Source organism: Coffea arabica, chromosome 1c, assembly GCF_036785885.1.
Source record: "Coffea arabica cultivar ET-39 chromosome 1c, Coffea Arabica ET-39 HiFi, whole genome shotgun sequence".
NCBI lineage: Eukaryota > Viridiplantae > Streptophyta > Magnoliopsida > Gentianales > Rubiaceae > Coffea > Coffea arabica.
This window is the reverse complement of record NC_092310.1, coordinates 5,669,400-5,689,729: the sequence shown is the minus strand read 5'-3', so window position 1 is coordinate 5,689,729 and position 20,330 is coordinate 5,669,400. Positions and strand designations below refer to the sequence as shown.

Here is a 20,330-nt window from a genome sequence, read left to right as displayed (position 1 = left end):
GGTCGAGCGAAAGAATTTGAAAGACAATCGTGCCGACCTCCTGGGTCGAGCATCGAATTCGAGGGTAATCATGCCGACCTCTTGGGTCGAGCGGGAGAATTTGAAAGACAATCGTGCCGACCTCCTGGGTCGAGCCGCTGGAATTCGAAGGTAATCACGCCGACCTCCGGGGTCGAGCGTCGATCTCCGAGGCTTGAAAGGCCTTCCTTCCATTACCCTTCATCACCCCTCAGAGCCTCCCACTAGGACACTTAGTAGAATCTCAGTGTGCTAGTGTAGAAGTGAAAAGTTAAACGGCCTTGATAATGAGAAGAGATTTAAAACAAGAAAACTGAGCATTTATTTAATGATGAAATGGTACTAAAATTCCAAAGAATACAGTAGGATACCCTGAACCAACCTATCTTACGAACAACCGCAAATTAGAGAAGTGCCAAGTGCGGGGTACCTCTACTCCGTCTAATTTCGCAAGCTTACAGTACCCAACACGGCTTGTCTCTAAGACCTTGTACGGCCCTTCCCAGTTTGGATCAAGCTTGTTGGAGCTATGAACCCGACTGACTGAGTTCTTTCGCAGGACGAGGTCTCCAGGCTGGTAATGCGTACTTCTCACCCTAGCATTGTGGTAGCGGGCAAGCTGGTTTTTATACTTAACCATTCAAATCGCCGCTTCCTCACGCCTGGCCTCCAGCATGTCCAAGTTGCACCTCAGCTCTTCTTCGTTGGCTGTTGCCACGAAGCTTTGCGTTCGAGGCGAGGGGAGGCCGACCTCCGCGGGCACCACCGCCTCTGCTCCATAAGTCAGGGAAAACGGGGTCTCGTGGGTGGCTGTCCTCGGTGTAGTGCGGTAAGCCCAGAGGACGCTAGGTAGTTCGTCTAACCAATTAGACTGGGTTAGTTCCAACCTAGTTTTCAGCCCCTGCAGAATGGTTCGGTTAACATTCTCCACCTGACCGTTGGCCTGGGGGTGTCCGACCGAGGTGAAATCCTGGTTAATCCCAAGCTCTGCGCACCAGCTTTTGAAGGGATTTTCAGCAAACTGTCGCCCGTTGTCGGATATCAAGACATGCGGGATCCCGAAGCGGCAGATTATGTTTTTCCAGAAGAACTTCTGAATTGCCCTTCCGGAGATAGTGGCCAGGGGTTCGGCCTCCATCCATTTCGTGAAATAGTCGATGGCTACCACGAGGTGTTCGTACCTTCCTGGAGCTCGGGGGAAAGGATCCAGGAGGTCTATCCCCCACTGGACAAAGGGCCAAGGACTGTGGATGGGGACCATTTCCCGGGTGGTTTGGTGGTGCAGCGGGGCATGCACCTGACAGACTCGGCATTTCTGAACGAGAGTTGCGGCATCCCGAAACACCGAGGGCCAGTAGTAGCCTGGGAGCAGGCATTTTTTGGCCAACACTCGGGAACCCCAGTGTGCCGCGCACAAGCCTTCGTGCACTTCTCGGAGGACATAGTCGCCTTCCTCGGGAGTTACGCACTTTAGCCATGGAGACAAATATGACCTCCTGTAGAGGGTCCCCCCAACGTAGGCGTACGTAGCAGCTCGGAACTGGAGTCGGCGAGCTTCGGTTTTGTCCTCGGGGAGGACACCCGAGTTGAGGAAGTCCACAAGAGGAGTCATCCAAGTGGCCGATCTGTCTATAGCCAGGACCTGGACCTGGTCAATGCTTTTTTGTTTAATTACCTCCACCAAGACTTCCTTGCTCAGGTGAGCAAATGAGGAGGACGCCAGTTTCGACAGAGAGTCCGCTCGCTTGTTCTGGGACCTTGGCACCCGCTCGATCTCAAAGAGTTCGAACAGCTTTATCGCCTCCTGCACCTTAGCCAAATATTTTTTCATGACATCCTCCTTGGTCTCGTACTCCCCGCGGACTTGGTAGACTACGAGTTGAGAATCGCTCCGGACTCTGATCGCGGTTATGCCCATCTGGTGGGCTATCCGCAATCCCGTCAATAACGCCTCGTACTCGGCCTCATTGTTGGATGCCGGGAAGTCAAATCTGAGAGCGTAAGTCGGCTCGGTGACGGACATACTGTCGTACTCGGCGAGAAAGTCTGCCAGGGCCTGAACTTTGATTGCGGTGCGAGGCTGGTAGCCGATGTTGTGCTCGGCCAGCTCGATGGCCCATTTGGTCATCCTGCCCGAGACCTCGGGTTTTGTAAGTATCTGCCGTAAGGGTTGATCCGTCAGGATAGTAATGCTGTGGGCCTGGAAGTAGGGTCGGAGCTTCCGGGCGACGTGCACCAAGGCGAGAACCAATTTTTCCGCCGGCGTGTACCGCGTCTCCGGCCCTTGTAAAGCTCGGCTCACGTAGTATACTGGCCGTTGAGCCCCCTTGTCCTCCAGCACCAAAACCGCGCTAACAGCCTCGTTGCAGGCAGACAAGTATAGGAACAGGATCTCTCCCTGCTCCGGGACAGTCAGAGCAAGCAGCTCAACCAAGTATGCCTTTAGATCGGTGAAGGCTGTCTGGCACTCCTCCGTCCATTGGAAGTCCTTTGGTACTTTCAGGATTCGAAAGAAGGGCAACCCCCTCACCTTGGAGCGCGAGAGAAATCTATTCAGGGCGGCCATCCTCCCCGCGAGCAGTTGGACCTCCTTGACGTTCCTCGGAGGGGCCATGTCTATGAGGGCCTGGAGCTTATCCGGGTTAGCCCGGATCCCTTCTCGGGAGACCAGAAAGCCCAGGAACTTCCCCGACTTAACCCCGAAGGTACACTTCCTTGGGTTCAGCCGCATCCGGCTTTCCCGCAGAATGTTCAAGATTTCTCTCAGGTCGGGAACGAGCTGCTGATTAGTTCGGCTCTTGACGATCATGTCGTCCACGTAGATCTCCATACTCCTGCCGACCTGATTCTGGAACAGCTTGTTGACCAAACGTTGGTAGGTAGCTCCGGCGTTCTTTAGCCCAAATGGCATGGTCCGGTCGCAGTAAGTTCTTTCCTCGGTGATGAAGGAAGTCTTTTCCCGATCCTCCTCAGCCATCTCTATCTGGTGGTATCCCTTGAAAGCATTCAGGAAATACAAAACGTCAAAACCAACAGTAGTATCTACTAACCTGTCGATCCTCGGCATGGGGAAGCAGTCCTTCGGGTAGGCTTTATTGAGGTCTGTAAAGTCAACGCACATCCTCCAGGACTGGTCCTTCTTCTTTACCAGGACGGGGTTGGCCAGCCAGGTCGGATAGTAGACCTCCATGATGATTTTGGATTCCAACAACTTACCGACCTCCTTCCTGATCACCTCATTTCTCTCTGGAGCGAAGTTCCTCTTCTTCTGCTTCACTGGTTTGAAGCGGGGGTCTATGTTGAGGTGGTGGATGGCCAGGCCAGTCAGAATCCCAGGCATGTCCTCGACTATCCAAGCGAAGACCTGGGCGTACTCCTTTAGGAGAGCTTTTTCGAGCCGTCCTTCTCTTTGGGAGGTAGCGACGCACCGATGCGGATTACCTGGTCCGGCCAGTCCTCTTTCAATGGGAACTCCTCGATCTCGTCCTGAGTGCTCAGCTGCCGATTCTCCTCCCCCGGGATGTAAGGCTCCAGGCTGGCCGTCTGGGCAACCACCTTCTCGTGTCCCCGGAGCATGGCCAAGTAGCAAGTTCGGACCACCTCTACATCTCCATGCACCTCCGCTATTCCTCTCGGGGTGGGGAATTTGAAACTGAGGTAGAGAGACGAGGAGATAGCCCGAAGGGCATTCAACGCAGGCCGTCCCAAGAACACGTTGTACGGGGATTATTGTTTGACCACCACGAAATTGATGGGAATGGTCCGGCATTTGGTCGCCTGCCCTACCGTAACCATCAAGGTGATCATCCCCTCCGGAGTGACGGGAGGTCCAGTGAAACCCACCAGAGGTGTCCGAACCGGGGTGAGCTGTCCGTCCTCCAGGCCGAGCTCCTTGAACACCCCGATAGAACAGGATGTCCACTGCGCTCCCCTGGTCGACGTACACTTTCTTTACCTGGTAGTTATTGGTCACGATGTCTATCACAATGGCCTCATGGTTTCCTGATGCCAGGGGGACCGCGTCCCTCGGTCCAAAGGTGATCTCTTCGTTCATGCGCAGACGTTTCAGGGAGTCATCCCCCTCGGGAGGAGGTCGCCGATTCTTCTGGGCTGCTTGGCTGTCCCCCCTGTGGGGCCCCCAGCGATGGTATTTATCACCCCTGCTAGGTTGTGGATGTCCGGGTCGGGGTAGTCGGCCCGAGGGAAGTCGAGGCGCTCAGGGCGGTCGCGACGATGGGCCTCCCCCCAGTCCCCGCGGTAGGCGCGTCCTGGCTCCTGGCTCGGCCGACTTGGCCGCACGAACTGTCCCAGGAAACCCCGCTGAATCAGGTCTTCGATCTCCTTCCGCAAGGCCCAGCACCCCTCCGTATCGTGCCCAACGTCACGGTGGAAGGCACAATACCGGTTCTGGTTCCTTTTGTTCAGGGGTGTCCCCATCTTAGGGGTCGTCCTACTAGACCCTTCGCCTCCATGACAGCCAGAACCTGGGCTCTGGGCCGAGTTAGGGGGTGTAGACTTTTTCTGAAACCGGCGGTTGAGCAGGGGCTTTGTCCTTCGAGAGCCGGTTGAAAACATTCCTCTTGGCCGGGCCGTCCTTGCTCTCGGGGGGGTTTGCCCGTCCTTTCCGATCTCCGAGTTCCCGATCTGATTCTCTCTTCAGGCGGCCAGCCTCCTCCGCATTAGCGGCCGCGTGCGCCCTGGTCAAGAGCTCTTCCAGGCACCCGGGGGGCTTCTCGGCGAGCTTGTAGAAAAGCTCTTCCACCCTGAGTCCGTTTACGAAGGCGACCATGACCACCTTTTTGTCCTTATTCCTGATCTGCAAGCTCTCTGTGTTGAAGCGGGTCATGAAACTCTTCAGGGACTCGTCCGATTTCTGCTTGATTGCCATCAGGTGAGCCGCGTTTTTAGAGTAAGTTTTCGAGGAGACGAACTGGGCGGCGAACTGTCTAGCCAGCTCTGTGAAATTTCGGATGGACCCCAAGGCCAGGCCTTGGAACCAGAGCCGGGCATTTCCCTTCAGAAACATAGGGAAGGTCTTGCAACGAAATGCATCCGCAGCGGTTTGCAGACGCATATGCGTCAGGAAGACCGAGAGGTGGTCTTCTGGGTCCGTCGAACCGTCGTACAGTTCAATGTTCGGGATTTTAAACCTCCGGGGTAAAGGGTAGTCCTCTATTTCTCGGGTGAAGGGCGAGGCCGTGTAGTTGTCCTCGTACAACTGCGGCCGCAGGATCTGCTCAAGCTCGTCCCGGACAGGTTTTCACTGGGGAAGGTCCCGTGGGCGGCTCTTGATAGACCTGGCAGGGGAACGCTCCAACTCGTTCCGCGTGGGTTTCCACGATGAGGGATTCCTCGGTCGGCCCCCAACGGACCGGTCGCGGGAATACTTCTCGCTATCCCCAACCACCGAGACCCGCGGCCGAGGGGGAGTCCGTGGCCTTTTCCTCTTGGGGGGCTGGTCCCGTGACTCATCCTCCGAGGGAACGGGAGGCGACTCCCTCTCCTTCCCCTTCGCCTTAGAGGTCTGCGTCCCTCCGGCTTCGCCCCCTTCTTTCGCCTGCCGGATTATGTCTTCCAACATAGGGAGGTTCTCCGTTACAAACTGAAAGACCTGCTGTCTCCGTTCCCCTGAAAGGGCCGAGCCCCCGGCGTCTCGGGCCGCCTCGGTCTCCATTCGCCGGGAACCCTCGCCTGCCCCGGGATCGGTGTTCTCCATGGTTCGCTTTGAACGCGTTCTCGCCATCAACTCAAACACTCGTATCTTCTCGTTTCCACAGACGGCGCCAACTGAAGAAGCACGGAACTTCTCCGGACCGAGCTGACCTGATGAGCTCGGCTCGCTGATAGAGAGAGCGCGTCCTAAGCCTGAAAGACAAACAAGAGAGTGATCTAACAGGGGCCTTGAGGTTGTCCCCGAGGGTACTCCGACTGTCAAGTTAGGTTTTCGGTGAGTGTGGTTCACGGGAAGTCAAGAATGGTTGGGTGTAATTGTTCAATAGTGAGCGTACCTTGCGCAGCCAATGGGCGTTACCATTTATACCTGCTTAGGAGTCCGACCTCCGTACGTTTCGGGACTTGCCCAGAATAGCCCCTGATTCCGCACTGAGAGGAGTCAATCCCGACCTACGCGGGATTGCTCTCTGGAGCCCCTCGGAGCCCTAGCGGCGGAGGGCCGCGGGACAGTTCTCATGGGCCCGGGGTCTGAGTCCAGCTCGGAGCTCCCTGGGCTGCCACGTGTACAGGCCTAGGACGGGGCCTCTACATTGTTCATTTTTTTTGTTCACTTTATGGTTTGGGTCTGATGTCTTGAATAGCTGGACTTTGAGGTTTCAGCAGGTGTTCATGGTTGTTTTCCTGCGTATGCTGAAGCTGAAAACAAAGTGTTGTGGGAAGAATAAAAATTTCCAGATTTTCAACTTTTTTTTATTCAGGATTTTGTGTTTAAGGCTAAGAGTTGGATTAAAGGGTGTAATGCTGTCCAATGTTGTCCACATCTATAAGTTGATGAGGGTAATCCTGTCGCTTGAGTTCATATTGTGTCGGATGAGATTTGAAGCTGCGTTTGTTCCCCAACCCCCCACCGAATTTTTTTTTGTCACCTAATTTGTTAGTTAATCTCGTGCTTGAAAGAAAAAATTGAATAATTGAAGCTATGATGTGGGCATGTTTGTCGCGAGTGTCTTCGTGCCTCTACTATATTTTTACATTCAGTTGTATCATGGAGCTACTGATGCTTGTAGTGTCTTCCTGATGCACGTAGTCTCTGGAGTTTTTTTTTTGCTGCTGTATGTGTTTTGGGTCATCTTTATTGCCTTAATCTCGCCTATGGAGTGTTTCATCATTGGATTTTGTTAAAATAAGAGTTCAGAATTCTCGGTTGAATGAGAAAAGCCGCATTTCGTTCTCATGTTTTGGCTGCTTTTCCTTTGTCCCGTAACAGCCCACGAAGCTGGGTTTGGTCACCTTGTTTGCATAATCAATCTTTTGTCAATGATGGTTGTAGAAAAATTGATGAGGCTTGGGCTTTGTTTATAACTTTTGCCATCATTCTGGGTTGCTAACAAGCTGCAAGTTCGCAGCAGAAATGGTAGAAGCAAAGTAGCTTCAGTTGGTCGAAAGCTTTGCTGCATGCATGAAGTAGTTCATGAAAATTTCACTTTGGCTTTCCAAGTTTTCCTTTATGCTAATAAGACCCAAAAATTGGAAAAAGCAATCAATTTGACCCCTTTTAATGTCAATTTTCTTGGGGTATCTTTTATGTGATTTTTGGGTAGAATGTGCATGATTTTGGGGATGATTTTTCTTTTTGAAGTTTTAGCATGTGATTAAGCCATTAAATTTTAGTATTTCATTTCAAACTCTTAAATTTTTACTTGGAACCTTGCTTGCTTTAATTTCTTACACATGGATGGTTTCTTTCGGATATAATTTTCATTTTGTGTTTAATTCCATTTTTGTGTTTAAATCTTCATTCATTCATTAATTAAATTGATGCCTTGACCTTTTCTTTGTTTTTGGAGGGTAAATAAGTGAATTTCTCTCATTAGGGCTCGAACTCAAGGGAGGTACATTCTATCCCTTATTTTCGATTTATTTGACCCTATGTGCACTTATGTGACTTTATATGTTCAATTGCATGCTTTTGAATGTTTTATTTCATTTCTTTATACGCTTTATTTATTCCAATTTTTCAATATTTATTTTAGTTTAATTTGTAATTATTTGGCAAGGCAATTAAATGCCACAATTGTAATAGTTTGGTATTTATTTTAATCATTTATTTTCATTTCTCCCTTTAGATTGTAGTAGGCTCTCCCTAATGTAATAGTTAGGGCTTCTTTGCTTTATTTGCTTGGGGTGATTTGCATGATTACGTGCTATGTGTTACCGCTTTTCTAGAATTTGGCATCTAGATATGCATGCTTATGTGTTATGTGAATTACGTGCTCACATGCCTACTTACTTTAACTATGTCTATTTGCTTGTGTACATATATAGTGAATGCAAATGCACGATATAACCGTGGCTAGTCCAATGCTAGTCATGGCCTCCCCCCTCGAGCTCTTACAATGTACAATGCTTGTGAGAGAACGTTAGTCAAGGGCTAGTCCAATACTAGACCCAATAGGGCCGTCTCTCGCTAGTACATAGTCGCATGCTCTCACAACATCTTCATGTATTTTTTAGTACTTTTTACATTTTTGCATGATCCTTTCCCCTTTTCCCACATTCAAAGTATGATTTTCGGATTTTGCATTTCATTCTAGTCATTAAGGTCATTTGCTTGATTAGGTTAAGGAGTTCCCCTTTTTGGTAAGGGGGATAGACGAGTGTGGTTACACATAGCCTTAGCATGCTCATTCTTTTTCTAACCAAAAGGCAAATCAAAAGTCACGTTAGGGTCTCCCCGTACCCATTTTTGCTTGCATTCCTCTAGGGTTCATGCATTTCATTTACCCACTATCACTTTTGCATTCTCACTTCACAAATATCATTTTTCATGTTTTCACTTCACACAATTCTCATCCTACACATTCTCACTCTACCACCTTGCACTTCACACACTACCACTTTCCACATTTTCACTTCACACACTACTTGTCACATTTTTCACTTCACTATCACTTTATACATTCTCACTCTTCACACTATCACTTGACACTCTCTCACATTTGTACACATGCACTTTTACATACTCATTTCCACCATTGCACTTTACACACCCATTTGCACACTTGCACCTAGCACTCGTTTTTATACTCAAAGGCATTTTTCGCACACACTCATTTGTTCTCATTATTATTCGAGCATTCATTTGCATTTATTCGTGACCTCTTTGAGGGTTCACCATTGGCTATCACAATTCATGTGATTAGGACCAATCGAGCCCCTAAGGAGACATTTTATCCCTTTCAAACCACTCACTAGATTTAGGTTTGCATTCATATTAGACGCATCCAAAATGCAATACATCTTTTGGGTAAAAATAGGAAAATTGTCACTAAATCGTGCAACTAGGTTAGGCTAGGGTAAAAGGGTGTCTTAAACTTTTTCTTTGCCTTCCCTTTTATCAACCGTGACTCCCAAACTCGTCTCTTGGATTTTTCGTAGGCTAGGAGTCATCTAAAAAGGTTTTCACTTCATTTTTTTTAAAACTACTTTTTGGGTGATTTGGTACACCCCAACTCAATACCAAGTGGCGACTCCTACTTTTCATGTTTAAAAATCTTTTTAGATTATCGTTTTGGTCAAACCGTCGCATTTAAAAAGTCCCATGACCTTTCCTTTTATTTCTCACATTCACACACTTCACACATTATGACTTCAAATGACTTTACTTCATTTTCCTTTTCTCAAAAATGGGGCGCGACATGATGCTAATGAGCTTGGATAGGGAGTTGGGGTAATGATGCAAGACATGAATGTGATTTTTAAGCATTGAATCATCAAATTCCAGAAATTGTAGTAGAATCTGTCCTGTTTCTGACCTGTTTGATTCGTCCATGTTAGAGGCCGAATCAAGCCTAGGTCAAAACATGAAAGTTGTAGCGAATGGAGTTATATAGTTTCCTGTAAAATTTTAGCTCAATCTGAACACTGTAGTTTGTGCAATAACAAAATTACCCCTGACTGCCAAATGCCCTATTGCGCAGGCAGTGTTCTGTTCTCTCTGAGATTGCACATTTTGACCTTGAAAATGAATGAATTAGCTGTTGATGTCTTTCTAAGATTTGTAGACATATGTCTTAGTTTCGAAACAGTATAAAATTTACTCCAATTCGATAAACGTAGCTTCAGTTGTGACCAAAATACTATAAGATGTCAAATCTGCGGTTTAGCTATTTGCTTTTAAAATTGGTTTTCGGTCGCATTGCTAGACTTGTTTTGTAATTGTATGACATTGAGCCTATTTGATGGGCTATTGTGGTAAGATTGTTTATGTGTGAAATTTGGGCTGAATTGATGAAAATAATGAAGTCATAAATGGCTGGAAAATAGCTAAATACAAGGGGCATGCCGCCCAAATTTTCACTTGAGGACTAGGAGTGTGTATTTGTGATTCGAACGAAGAGTTGAGGTTGAATTGAACTTGAATTGTCTAGGTTATTCGAGTCCTCTTTTGTAGAGGTATATAAGCTAGAATTCGGCCGAAACTCGTACCCTTGGAAAATGAAAGTAACGATCAATAGAAATACGTTTTCCTCGTCTTTTCGACTCAAATGGGAACTCCAAAGTTTTAACCGCTTCCTTACCAAAACTAAAAGAGCGAGCATGAGTTTTCTAGAGTGTGATAAGTTACTTGATTTCCGTTAAACGAAGCACTTGAGTTTCGAATCTTAGTTGATTTCAAAGTTCTTAAATGATGTTTTATCGCAGATTTGGACTCCAAACCAGGAGTAATATCTGAACGTGGTCCGTAGAAGCACTAAGTCTTTGGTGAGTGCTTCCAAATACTTGATTGAACTTGACACTTGTTTTCAATACTTGATCAATGTGATCAAATGATCTTTGATTGGTATGGTCGGGTAAGGGTGTACTTTATCGCACTTGCTCTAATGTGATATATTCTTGTTTATTGATTGCAATTGAATCGATATACATGCACATGATTTGTATATTGTCTGGAATTCCAGAAACCCTGTGGCTAGTTACTCGAGTCGAGCCGGCAAGGGCTTGGTTGCTTGGGTAACGAACTCTGGGTCTCTTGTTTTGTCGAATGGAGTGATATCTCCTCGATTAATCGGCATACTCGAATATTACCACCAGTGTTTATTGAGGATTTTGGACCCAGTAGGGGGTTTGGTTGGTGGACGGAGATTGTAGATAAGTGGTGCTCTACTAGACTAGTTACTTTACTTGAAAGTTGACGGAGTGTCAGCTACTACTTGATCAAGCTCTGGTGAAGCAACGGGAACTTGGCTCTTGAGAGTCATCTGTATCCTTATCCTTTAATATGATTATTACTTATCGGATCATTGTTTCTTTTGAAAAATTTTACACTCGCTCATTTTGAGATTTGCTATTTAAAGTGTTATTACCCACTTTTATGAACTTCTATACTCGCTATTTTGCTACATTGATACTTGTCCTTTTAAATAATGGTCAACTTGTTATTTGGAACCTCACTGGATTTTTAACTCATTCCACGCCATTTGTTTTCCTTACAGGGGATACGAGCGAGGCGTGAGACTGGTATAGGCTAGCGTAGTCTAGTTTTTTTGAATTTTGTAATTGTACTCGTACTACTCGTTTGATTAGGGTTGAATGTATTTAGAACTCCAATCTTTTGATGTATTTGGGATTGTATGGAAGTTTCAGACAGAAATGAATGCATTTGTATTTTCCAAACTTGAAAACTATTGTTCCATGTACGTTCAAGGTTGTGAATTGTTGTATCCGAAATAAAGCTTTGGGGTACGCCCTAAGGGGAGGTGGGGTCGTCACAAGTTCCCTAAGTTTTCTGGAGATCAAGTGAGAGAATGGGTTTAAAAGTGCGAGACTTTCTTTCATTTTATGGGATTATGGATTCATAGAAGATGTTAATTGTAGAAATGCATTTGGGCGGAGAGTCAATGTTTAGTTCTAGAGCCTAAAAATAGATAAAGGAGCAATGGAATGGGAAGAATTCTAGGGGAATGTAAATTGCAGATTTGAAAACCTTGGTGATGAGGATGGGGTAGAAGAATTCAACAAGCTGTAGCAATCTTCCACAGCAATGGCCCATCAAGAGAGGTTTGAGGAGTTGAGGGCCATAGTGCTACTCAAAAATCATAATTTGAATGAGAGTTACTTTGTTTCAAGCTATTTGAGTGGGCTACAAGAAGAGCTCAAGGCTTTAGTCAAGATGCATAAAGCCTAGACCCTGCAAGAAGCATTTGAGGTTGCGAGATGGCAAGAAAAGGCATTGGAAGTCATCTTCATAAAGAATAAGACAGTAAACAGACCCTCTATAGTATCACAGTTGGGTTCCAATGGGGGGTTGGCTACGAGCAGATCTCCTGTGGCCAATGCATCATTCCCAAGTGAAGGAGATTCTAAGAAATCAGGTAACTCTACTCAGCAATTCAAGAAAATCACTCCCACTAAATTTCAATACAGGAAAGATAATAATCTGTGTTTTAAGTGTAGAGCCAAATTTGGGCCAGGTCATATTTGTAAGAACAAAGGAATACACATGATTATTGCTACTGATATGGAAAAAGATGTAGATGAAGAAGAAGTAATAGAATATGTGGGAACTAGTCACAAACAGGATATTGAATTGTCCCCACATTTAGTCACTGGAAATCTACTCTCTAGAACCATTAAAATGGTAGTGATGGTCAGGGACTCAGAAATTTTCATTTTGTTGGATGGTGTAAGCTCTAATTATTTCCTTAACAAGTCAGTTGCACAGAGATGGCCTAAACTTATCAGGCAACACAAACCTTTTAAAGTCAGAATTGCAAATGGGAAGCAGCTTGTTTGTAGTCAGCGGATACCAGATTTCCAGTAGAAGGTGCAGGGTCAAAAGTTCTATCACAATGTGTACCTCTTGGATTTAGAACCTTATGATTTAATTCTGGGGGTGGACTGGATGAAGGCTTACAGTCCCCTGACATTTGACTTCAGACAATTGAAGCTGTCATTCAATAAGAATGGTAAATTGGTGAAATTGCAAGGTGATGAGAGCATTGCAAAACCCAGAATGACTAAGGGAGAAGTGGCCCAAAAATATAAGAGGAAGAAGCAGAAGCAAGCTGTGCAATCCTGTTTGATCAGCACTTCTCAGTCATAGGTAAGCACAACTCCAAATATTTTAGATCTTCTTTTGATTGAGTTCCAGGATGTGTTTAGAGAGCCCAAGCAATTACCTCCTGAAAGACCATTTGACCATCAAATCCCTTTAAAGACAGATGAAAAACCCTTCAAATTGGCCCCCTATTTCCAGAAAATAGAAATAGAAACACAAGTTAAAGACATGTTATGCAGTGACATTATCCAACCCAGTCACAGTCCATTTGCCTCTCCTGTCTTGTTGGTTAAAAAGAAACATGGTAGTTGGAGATGTTCCATAGATTACAGACAACTCAATTCTCTAACCATTAAAGATAAATTCCCCATCCCTAACATAGATGACATAATGGATGAACTCTATGGGGCCAAAATCTTTTCCAAAATTGATTTGAGATCTGGTTATCACCAGATTCGCATGAACCCTCTAGACATTCCAAAAACTGCTTTCAGAACTCATTGTGAACTCTACGAATTTCTGGTAATGCCATTTGGGAGTACCAATGCTCCGACTACATTTCAAGCTCTTATGAACTCTATTTTTGAACCTTTCCTCAGAAAATTTGTCATGGTCTTCTTTGATGATATCCTTGTATATAGCACAGACATGGAAACTCAAATCCTTCACCTTAGACAAGTTCTGGAAATCTTAAGATCCCATACCTTTTTTGCTAAGCTTTCTAAATGTTCCTTTGGACAAAATGAAATAGAATATTTGGGGCTTGTGGTTACTGGTGAAGGAGTAAAGGCTGATCCTTCCAAGGTGAAATGTATGTTGAATTGGCCAGAACCTACTGATGTCAAAGCATTGAGAGGTTTCCTTGGTTTAACTAGGTACTACAAGAGAGTTGTTAAGAATTATGGATCCATAGTTAAACCACTACCTGATCTACTTAAAAAATGGATTTGTCTGGAATGAGGATGCTAAATTTGCATTTCAGGAGATAAAGCATGCCATGAGCCACACACGAGTCCTTGCATTGCCAGATTTCTCCAAACCTTTCATTTTGGAGATAGATGCTAGCAACAAGGCTATTGGAGCTATCCTTATGTAGCAAGGCCAACCAATAGCCTATATGATTCAAGCACTGGGAGTGAGAAATCAATCATTGTCTGTTTATGAAAAAGAATTATTAGCTTTGATCGCTGCTGTAAACAAATAGAGGCACTACCTACTGGGGTCTCACTTTATCATCAGGACTGACCATCACAGCTTGAAATGCTTGTTAGAGCAGAAAATTTGGACTCCTCTGCAACAGAAGTGGCTGTCTAAGCTGATGGGATTTGACTATGAGATACAGTTTAAACAACGGAAAGAGAACTTGGTTGCAGATGCCCTTTCTAGAAGAGGGGAAGACACATAAGAACTCAGCATTGTATCCATTGTTAAACCATCTTGGTTAACCGATATAGTTGAGAGTTGTGAGGAGATCCAAAAGCTAAGGAGCTGATTACTACATTAGCTATAAATGGGAAAGAAATACCAGAATACTCTTACAGCAGTGGAATCATCAGATACAAAGGGAGAGCTTATGTAGGGGCGGTAACACAACTCAGACAGCAGATTATTGCCTGTATGCATACATCAACGATTGGGGGGCATTTAGGAAATCTGGAAACCTATCAGAGGATTAAGACCTATTTTTTCTAGCCTAGCATGAAAAAAGAGGTGGAAGATTTTGTGTAGATTTGTAAGGTGTGTAAAATGAGCAAGAGTGAGAGTTGTAGGGCACCTGGACTATTACAGCCCTTACATGTACCTGATCAAGCATGGCAGCACACATCTATGGACTTCATTGAAGGACTTCCTAGACTAGAAGGTTGCAATATGTTGTATATGGTGATTGATAGATTTACCAAATATGCCCATTTCATCCCTCTAACTGACCACTACGCTGCTAAAAGTGTGGCACAAGTCTTTTTTTGAACATATTTTCGGGCTACATGGACTTCCACTCAGCACTGTGTCAGACAGAGACAAAGCATTTACTAGCATAGTTTGGCAGGAGTTATTTTTGAAATTGGGGACTCAGCTAAACCTCTCTACTGCTTACCACCCCCAATCAGATGGCCAAACTAAAAGAGTCAATAGGTGTGTGGAAACCTATTTGAGATGTATGTGTTTTGAGCAACCACATAGATGGAAGAAGTTTTTGGCTGCTGTAGAGTTGTGGTACAATACAAATTTTCACACTGCTTTAAAAATGTCTCCCTTTCAAGCCCTCTATAGTTATGCTCCTACACTACTCAGCTTAACTCTAGGGACTTCTGTGGTGGCTACTGTGGACAATTGGATGGCAGAAAGAGTGAACTGGAACCAATTACTCAGGGAGAATCTGTTAATGGCACATAATAGGATGAAGTAGAATGCAGATAAACAAAGGGTTGACAGGAGCTTTAAAGTTGGGGACCTAGTCTATCTTAAGCTGCAACCATATAGGCAGACTACTGTGGCTCTTAGGAAGAATATTAAATTGTCTGCTAAGTATTATGGTCCCTATAGAGTGCTGTAGCAGTTGGGGCCTGTAGCTTACAAGTTGGAATTACCACTAGAAACAGCAATTCACCCAGTGTTTCATGTATCTCGGTTAAAGCCTTCTGCTAAAGAAGCTCTAGTATAGAATTTTCTACCACAAGTGACTGACAAGGAGAGATAAGGGTGGCACCACAAGCTGTACTGGACAGGAGGACTAAATGAAGGGGAGGACAACCTACAGAACAACTGCTGCTCCTATGGGAGAATTTAGGCCATGAAGATGCTACTTGGGAAGATGCCACCACTACAAGAAAATTGCGTTTCTGTGACAGGCGAAAGTCGTCACTAAAAATTCAGAAGTCGTCACAAAAAAAGTCAGTGACGACTTTTACTGCTGTCACAGAGCTGTCACTAGTTCTATGTCACAAAAGGGGGTCCATGTGACGACTGTTGAAAGTCGTCACAAACGATTTCGCTTTTGTGATGACTCTTGTCGTCACTCATTGTTGTACATTGTGTGACGATTTTTATTGTCACTAAACTGGCTAAATTCTTGTCATAATCAACCCTTGGAGTTGTCACATTATGCTTCCGTTCAGTGACGACTTTTGTTGTCATTGTTTTCCATCCATAAAAAGTGACGACTTTCTAGTGTCACTAGTAAAACTTGTTGGTAGTGACAACTTTTTTATTGTCATTTATTTTTTTGTAAAAAGCAATAAACTAATGTTAATTACGCAACATAGCTGCCAACAATCACAAAACGTTCATTGAGTAGCAAGGAGAAAAAAAAAGCCAACATACGAAAAGAAAACCAACATTCATTTCCAATAGAAGATCAACCCAAATACATATATATATAAATGTTGCCTCAAATGAGTCATAAACCATGCACCATCCAAAATAAGCCATTCAGTTACAATACTAGTGATTTCCCATCCACAATAGAGAGTAGTAAAGTTCTATACAAAAATATGAGCACGATTCCCATCTAGAACAAAACATGAGCATGATAGGCCTTGTAGTCTTCAATTCAAAAACCATCTTCACAGCAATGACTGGCTTCTTCTTCTTGGGAATCGTGTTAGAACCTACACGTTACCAAAATTGAAGCAATGAGCACTGGTGTTAAAACTGGAACTACACTTCTAGATAGGCACCATATTATAAAAACTAATGTCCATAAATTTGAAATTATAGCAATCTAAGTAAATTGCTTAACACAAAATAAAGTGAAATTATATATATTGAATAGTAAGCAAGAACATTAGCTCCAAAAGAAAGGACCAACTAAGCAAATGCATATATTCATTTAGCCCAATCCGCCATATTTTTTGTTTCAAGAAAGCTCCAATGTGGTGGAGTACAACTGAACCACGTTCAAGAGTTCTAAGAGAACTTTCTAGTTTACATTGGATATTATGTGCACATCAAAACTCCTTAATCTCTATTAACAAGAACATGTTCACTATCCAGGTTAGACACTCCAACAGGACTAGTAGCCTGCTTGCTTTACAGGTTTACAATCATAGCTGGTCTATCCGCTTGAAAATCATTGAGAGCCTAGATGATCGTGAACCACACAGTATATCAAGAAAAAAAAACACACACACACACACAATCACAGGTGCCTCTTTTTCCTTAGCACAAAAAAAAAATTTCTGATACAGAAAAATTTCGATCCATGTTGTTTTTAATACTTTGATGTGTCTTTAAACAATAATTAATAAACTCATGAAACCAATCAAGTTAAGTACTAGAACTACACAGTTCATGTGTACTACAACCAAAAGAAAATTAATCGAGTCCAAATGGGTTAAACATATTAAACAGCACTGTGATTAATTCTCTCACATGAATTAGCAACAAAAATCTCATCTTAATGGTAAAAAATGCGAAAGGATCATCCAATGATCCATAAATCTGATTCTGCAATTGATTATCAACCAGAACCTCCACTCGGGTTATATATAAATATCAAAGATTAGACTTTTTACAACGAACCATTCATTGTATGGTAATCAGGACTGCTATATATTGAGAACAAAAAGGTAACAATATATATTACACATCTGATAGATTTGCTCAAAACCGAGGAAATTTTAGCTGAAAAATTTTCACTGTCTCAATGCATAAAGTTGGGATTGCCAAATGTTAGAAGAAAAGTAATAAATACTAAGGATCTTAACATCAAATTCGTGTTTCTAATATGGATATAAGATAGAAGGGTGTGAACTTAGCCCGTCCAAAAAATTTTAAGAAGAATCATATAAATATATTAGCTGTAATCAAAAGAGACAGTTTTCTTGATTAATGACTCTATTCGGCTGTTACCACTTGTTTGACTAACGTCTGGAGTTAATGATCAACCACACAAAGTAAAACCAGTCTCTATAAGATTGTAACATCAATATGTGGAATCCAAAGGGAAACAAATACTGGTAGAGTAGAATACCAAACAATATTGTACTTAGAATCCCTTGATCAAATAGCAGTTTGGGAGTTGAGATCACAAATCCGAATACATCCCAACGTTCAAACACATTTGCTTTAAAAACACTAAAGTTTTGGTTGCAACATCCAGCACCTCAATGGCTGTAATTAAACATGAACAAGATTTCAAGCACCTAAATCAGCCTCAAGCAACTCAATTGCATTAAACAGGAATCAGATTTGGTGGAACCAGATTTCAAGTGCCATCAAGCAACTAAATTGACATCAAGCAACCCAATTGTATTAAAAATGAATCTCTATTTTGTAGAACCAGAATTCAAGTGCCTCAATTGTAATAACTATGAAGAGCAAACAATTTATTTATACCTGACACAGAAGTTGCTTATTTGCGCAAGTCTTTCAGCTGGTTAGCTAACTCATCATACAGTCATGGATTTGAGAAAAGAGCATTAAAAGTATGTAGAGAAAAGGAAGGCCAAGGAAGACCATGTAGAAAGCTGAAAGAAAAACCCCAAGAGAGCAAGGTCAGCTTCATTCAGAACAAATTTAGCTTGATGATCTAACAGCCTAACAGAATGTATCTGCGACAACAAAGACACTCAGAAGCCACATGCGTGCACTTGCTCATAAACACAAGGCATGAAATTTATCTTGCTATATTAACTAACCAATTGCTTTACCTTTCCTCTCTTTTTTTTTCCTTTTTCCGACAATGAAACCCACAAGACCCCCCTCTCATAACATCAATTCGGACTCAAACATAGGGCAGCATAAAAACAGAAAAAGTGCAAAAACCAGCACGTAGAGCCTCTCAAGACTCTGTTTTCTACCATGAAAAATTAGCTATCATGTTCGGACAAACACTGAACTAGCCGAATGTTCCTTTTTCTCACACGCAAAACGCAAGCAAAATCATCTTCAAGTAGAACTCTCAACTGGGCATTTCATCGAACAGGTCAGGGGTATAAAGAATTTCGCCAATCCTTTGCTCAATTTGAAGTTAATCAGCCCCAAAATTTACAGCATCCCAATCAAATTTCTCACACACAACAGAAATTATAGCCCCACATGAATACATAGACGTCAGAAAAGGATAAAAGTTTTACTAAAAAGAAGAAAGGAAGAGAAAATCAGGTCAATACCTCTCATTTTCACCCATCCGCTAACAAAATTAAAGAGAGGAATGGAGAAAGGGAACCTTACCAAGCTTTTGCGGTGAGGACTTGCAGGTGGTGGTGGTGGATTCTGGTGGCAGCAGCGGCAACAGCAACTCCTTGCTGATTCCTTCGATTCTTGGTTTTCCTTTGCTCTGTTTTCTTGTCGAAGCTCTTCCCTTTTTCCACCCCTCTTTTTTCAATTTTTCTTCCGTCTACTCTCTGGCTCTCTCTCTCTCTTTTTGCTCTGTTTTCTTTTTCCTTTCTCCAAACCTCCTCCCTTTTTCCGTTCAGCCGAAGACCTCCTCTCCTTTTTCTCTTTCATCCAACCAAATTAATGCAGTCAAAAAATGTTCGCATTTCATAGCTCCTCAAAGAAAGCCGGTTCTGACCATCCCTAACACTGTTAATACTCCAGATCGCAAGTGTTTCGGATGCGATTTGGCCAAGAGTATTACCTTCCCCACTGCTAATTAACAATCTAATTCATAAATTAGTCTTTACAATAGAAGGCTGAGCAGCTTTTGAAAGCAAAAAAAAAAAAAAAAAACACATACCGCACAATTAGCTGAAGAGGGGGTCGGAGAAAAGTCTAAACTAAAGTCGCGGAACGAGGAGGGAGCTTGGAAGTGTTCTGACTTCGCTTCTTCGGCGAGCTTGACCTGAAGATTGGCACTCATCAATGGTGCTTTAGAGGAGCATTTTGTGGAAGCAGAAGGTGTTTGAGGTCCAGAGTTTTTCGGTGTTCACCATAGGAAGGAAAGACTGAGAATGAAATTTGTCTAAGTGTTGGAAGAGAGAAGCGGCGAGACTTTTGTTTGTCTGTGAACAACCAAAAACGACGTCGTTTTGTAGAGATTTCAGCCACAACCTTCGTGCCTCTTTCAGATTTCAGACTCGCGCTCTTTTTTTTTTGCATCTAAACACGTCTTTGAGATTCCAGGATTCACGCCTTTAGCTTCATACATCTTTTTTCTTTTTTTTTTCCCTGGTAAAATTATTTTTTTCAGGTTTCTTTTTTCATACTTAATCTCTTTTTTTTTTCCTTAATCTCATCTATAAATATCAAATAAATTATTTGATATTGGTTTCTTTTTTGTGCATGTATATATATGTGTGCTTGTTTGTGTTTATATACATATTTTTGGGTTTGGACAACTCAATATACAAATTATTTATGAAATTACCTTACAATAAAACTTACACAATAAAATATGTTTCAAAAATTTAACATGCATAGAATTGCTTATATACAGTATAGCACTTCTTACTCATGCTTATCATACTCTTTGTCTATTACTTAGTTTTTATAATAAATTAAAAGAAACATGTAATCAAATATTCTGTTAAATGTGTTACAACTCTCAATCTTATTGCACGACAGATATTTTACTGAATAATTTTAATTTCGTATATACCCATTCCATATGAAAATAATTATTACTTATGATGTA

The 20,330-nt window shown here is 43.2% G+C and overlaps 1 protein-coding gene and 1 long non-coding RNA gene across 5 annotated transcripts; both read right to left on the bottom strand.

Moving 5' to 3' along the window:
* Positions 1-4,519: 4,519 nt before the first annotated feature.
* LOC140038607 (uncharacterized) lies at positions 4,520-5,092 on the bottom strand. The gene has a single exon (XM_072083987.1). It carries the CDS (start codon positions 5,090-5,092, stop codon positions 4,520-4,522), a length of 573 nt encoding a protein of 190 aa, XP_071940088.1.
* Positions 5,093-16,106: 11,014 nt separating this feature from the next.
* Positions 16,107-19,576, bottom strand: LOC140008344 (uncharacterized). Of its 4 annotated transcripts, XR_011815745.1 has the most exons (4): positions 19,434-19,575; positions 18,926-19,342; positions 18,089-18,219; positions 16,107-16,359 (listed from the first exon to the last, which is right to left on the bottom strand). It is a non-coding gene; the product is annotated as an uncharacterized lncRNA (long non-coding RNA). The 4 variants fall into 4 exon arrangements; XR_011815736.1 differs by lacking the exon at positions 18,089-18,219 and having other exon boundaries at positions 18,926-19,345; positions 19,434-19,576; XR_011815735.1 differs by lacking the exon at positions 18,089-18,219 and having other exon boundaries at positions 18,926-19,357; positions 19,434-19,573.
* Positions 19,577-20,330: the final 754 nt, after the last annotated feature.

Coding starts and splice junctions, on each gene's coding strand:
- LOC140038607 (XM_072083987.1), bottom strand. CDS start 5,092: ATGCGTCTGCAAACCGCTGCGGATGCATTTCGTTGCAAGACCTTCCCT.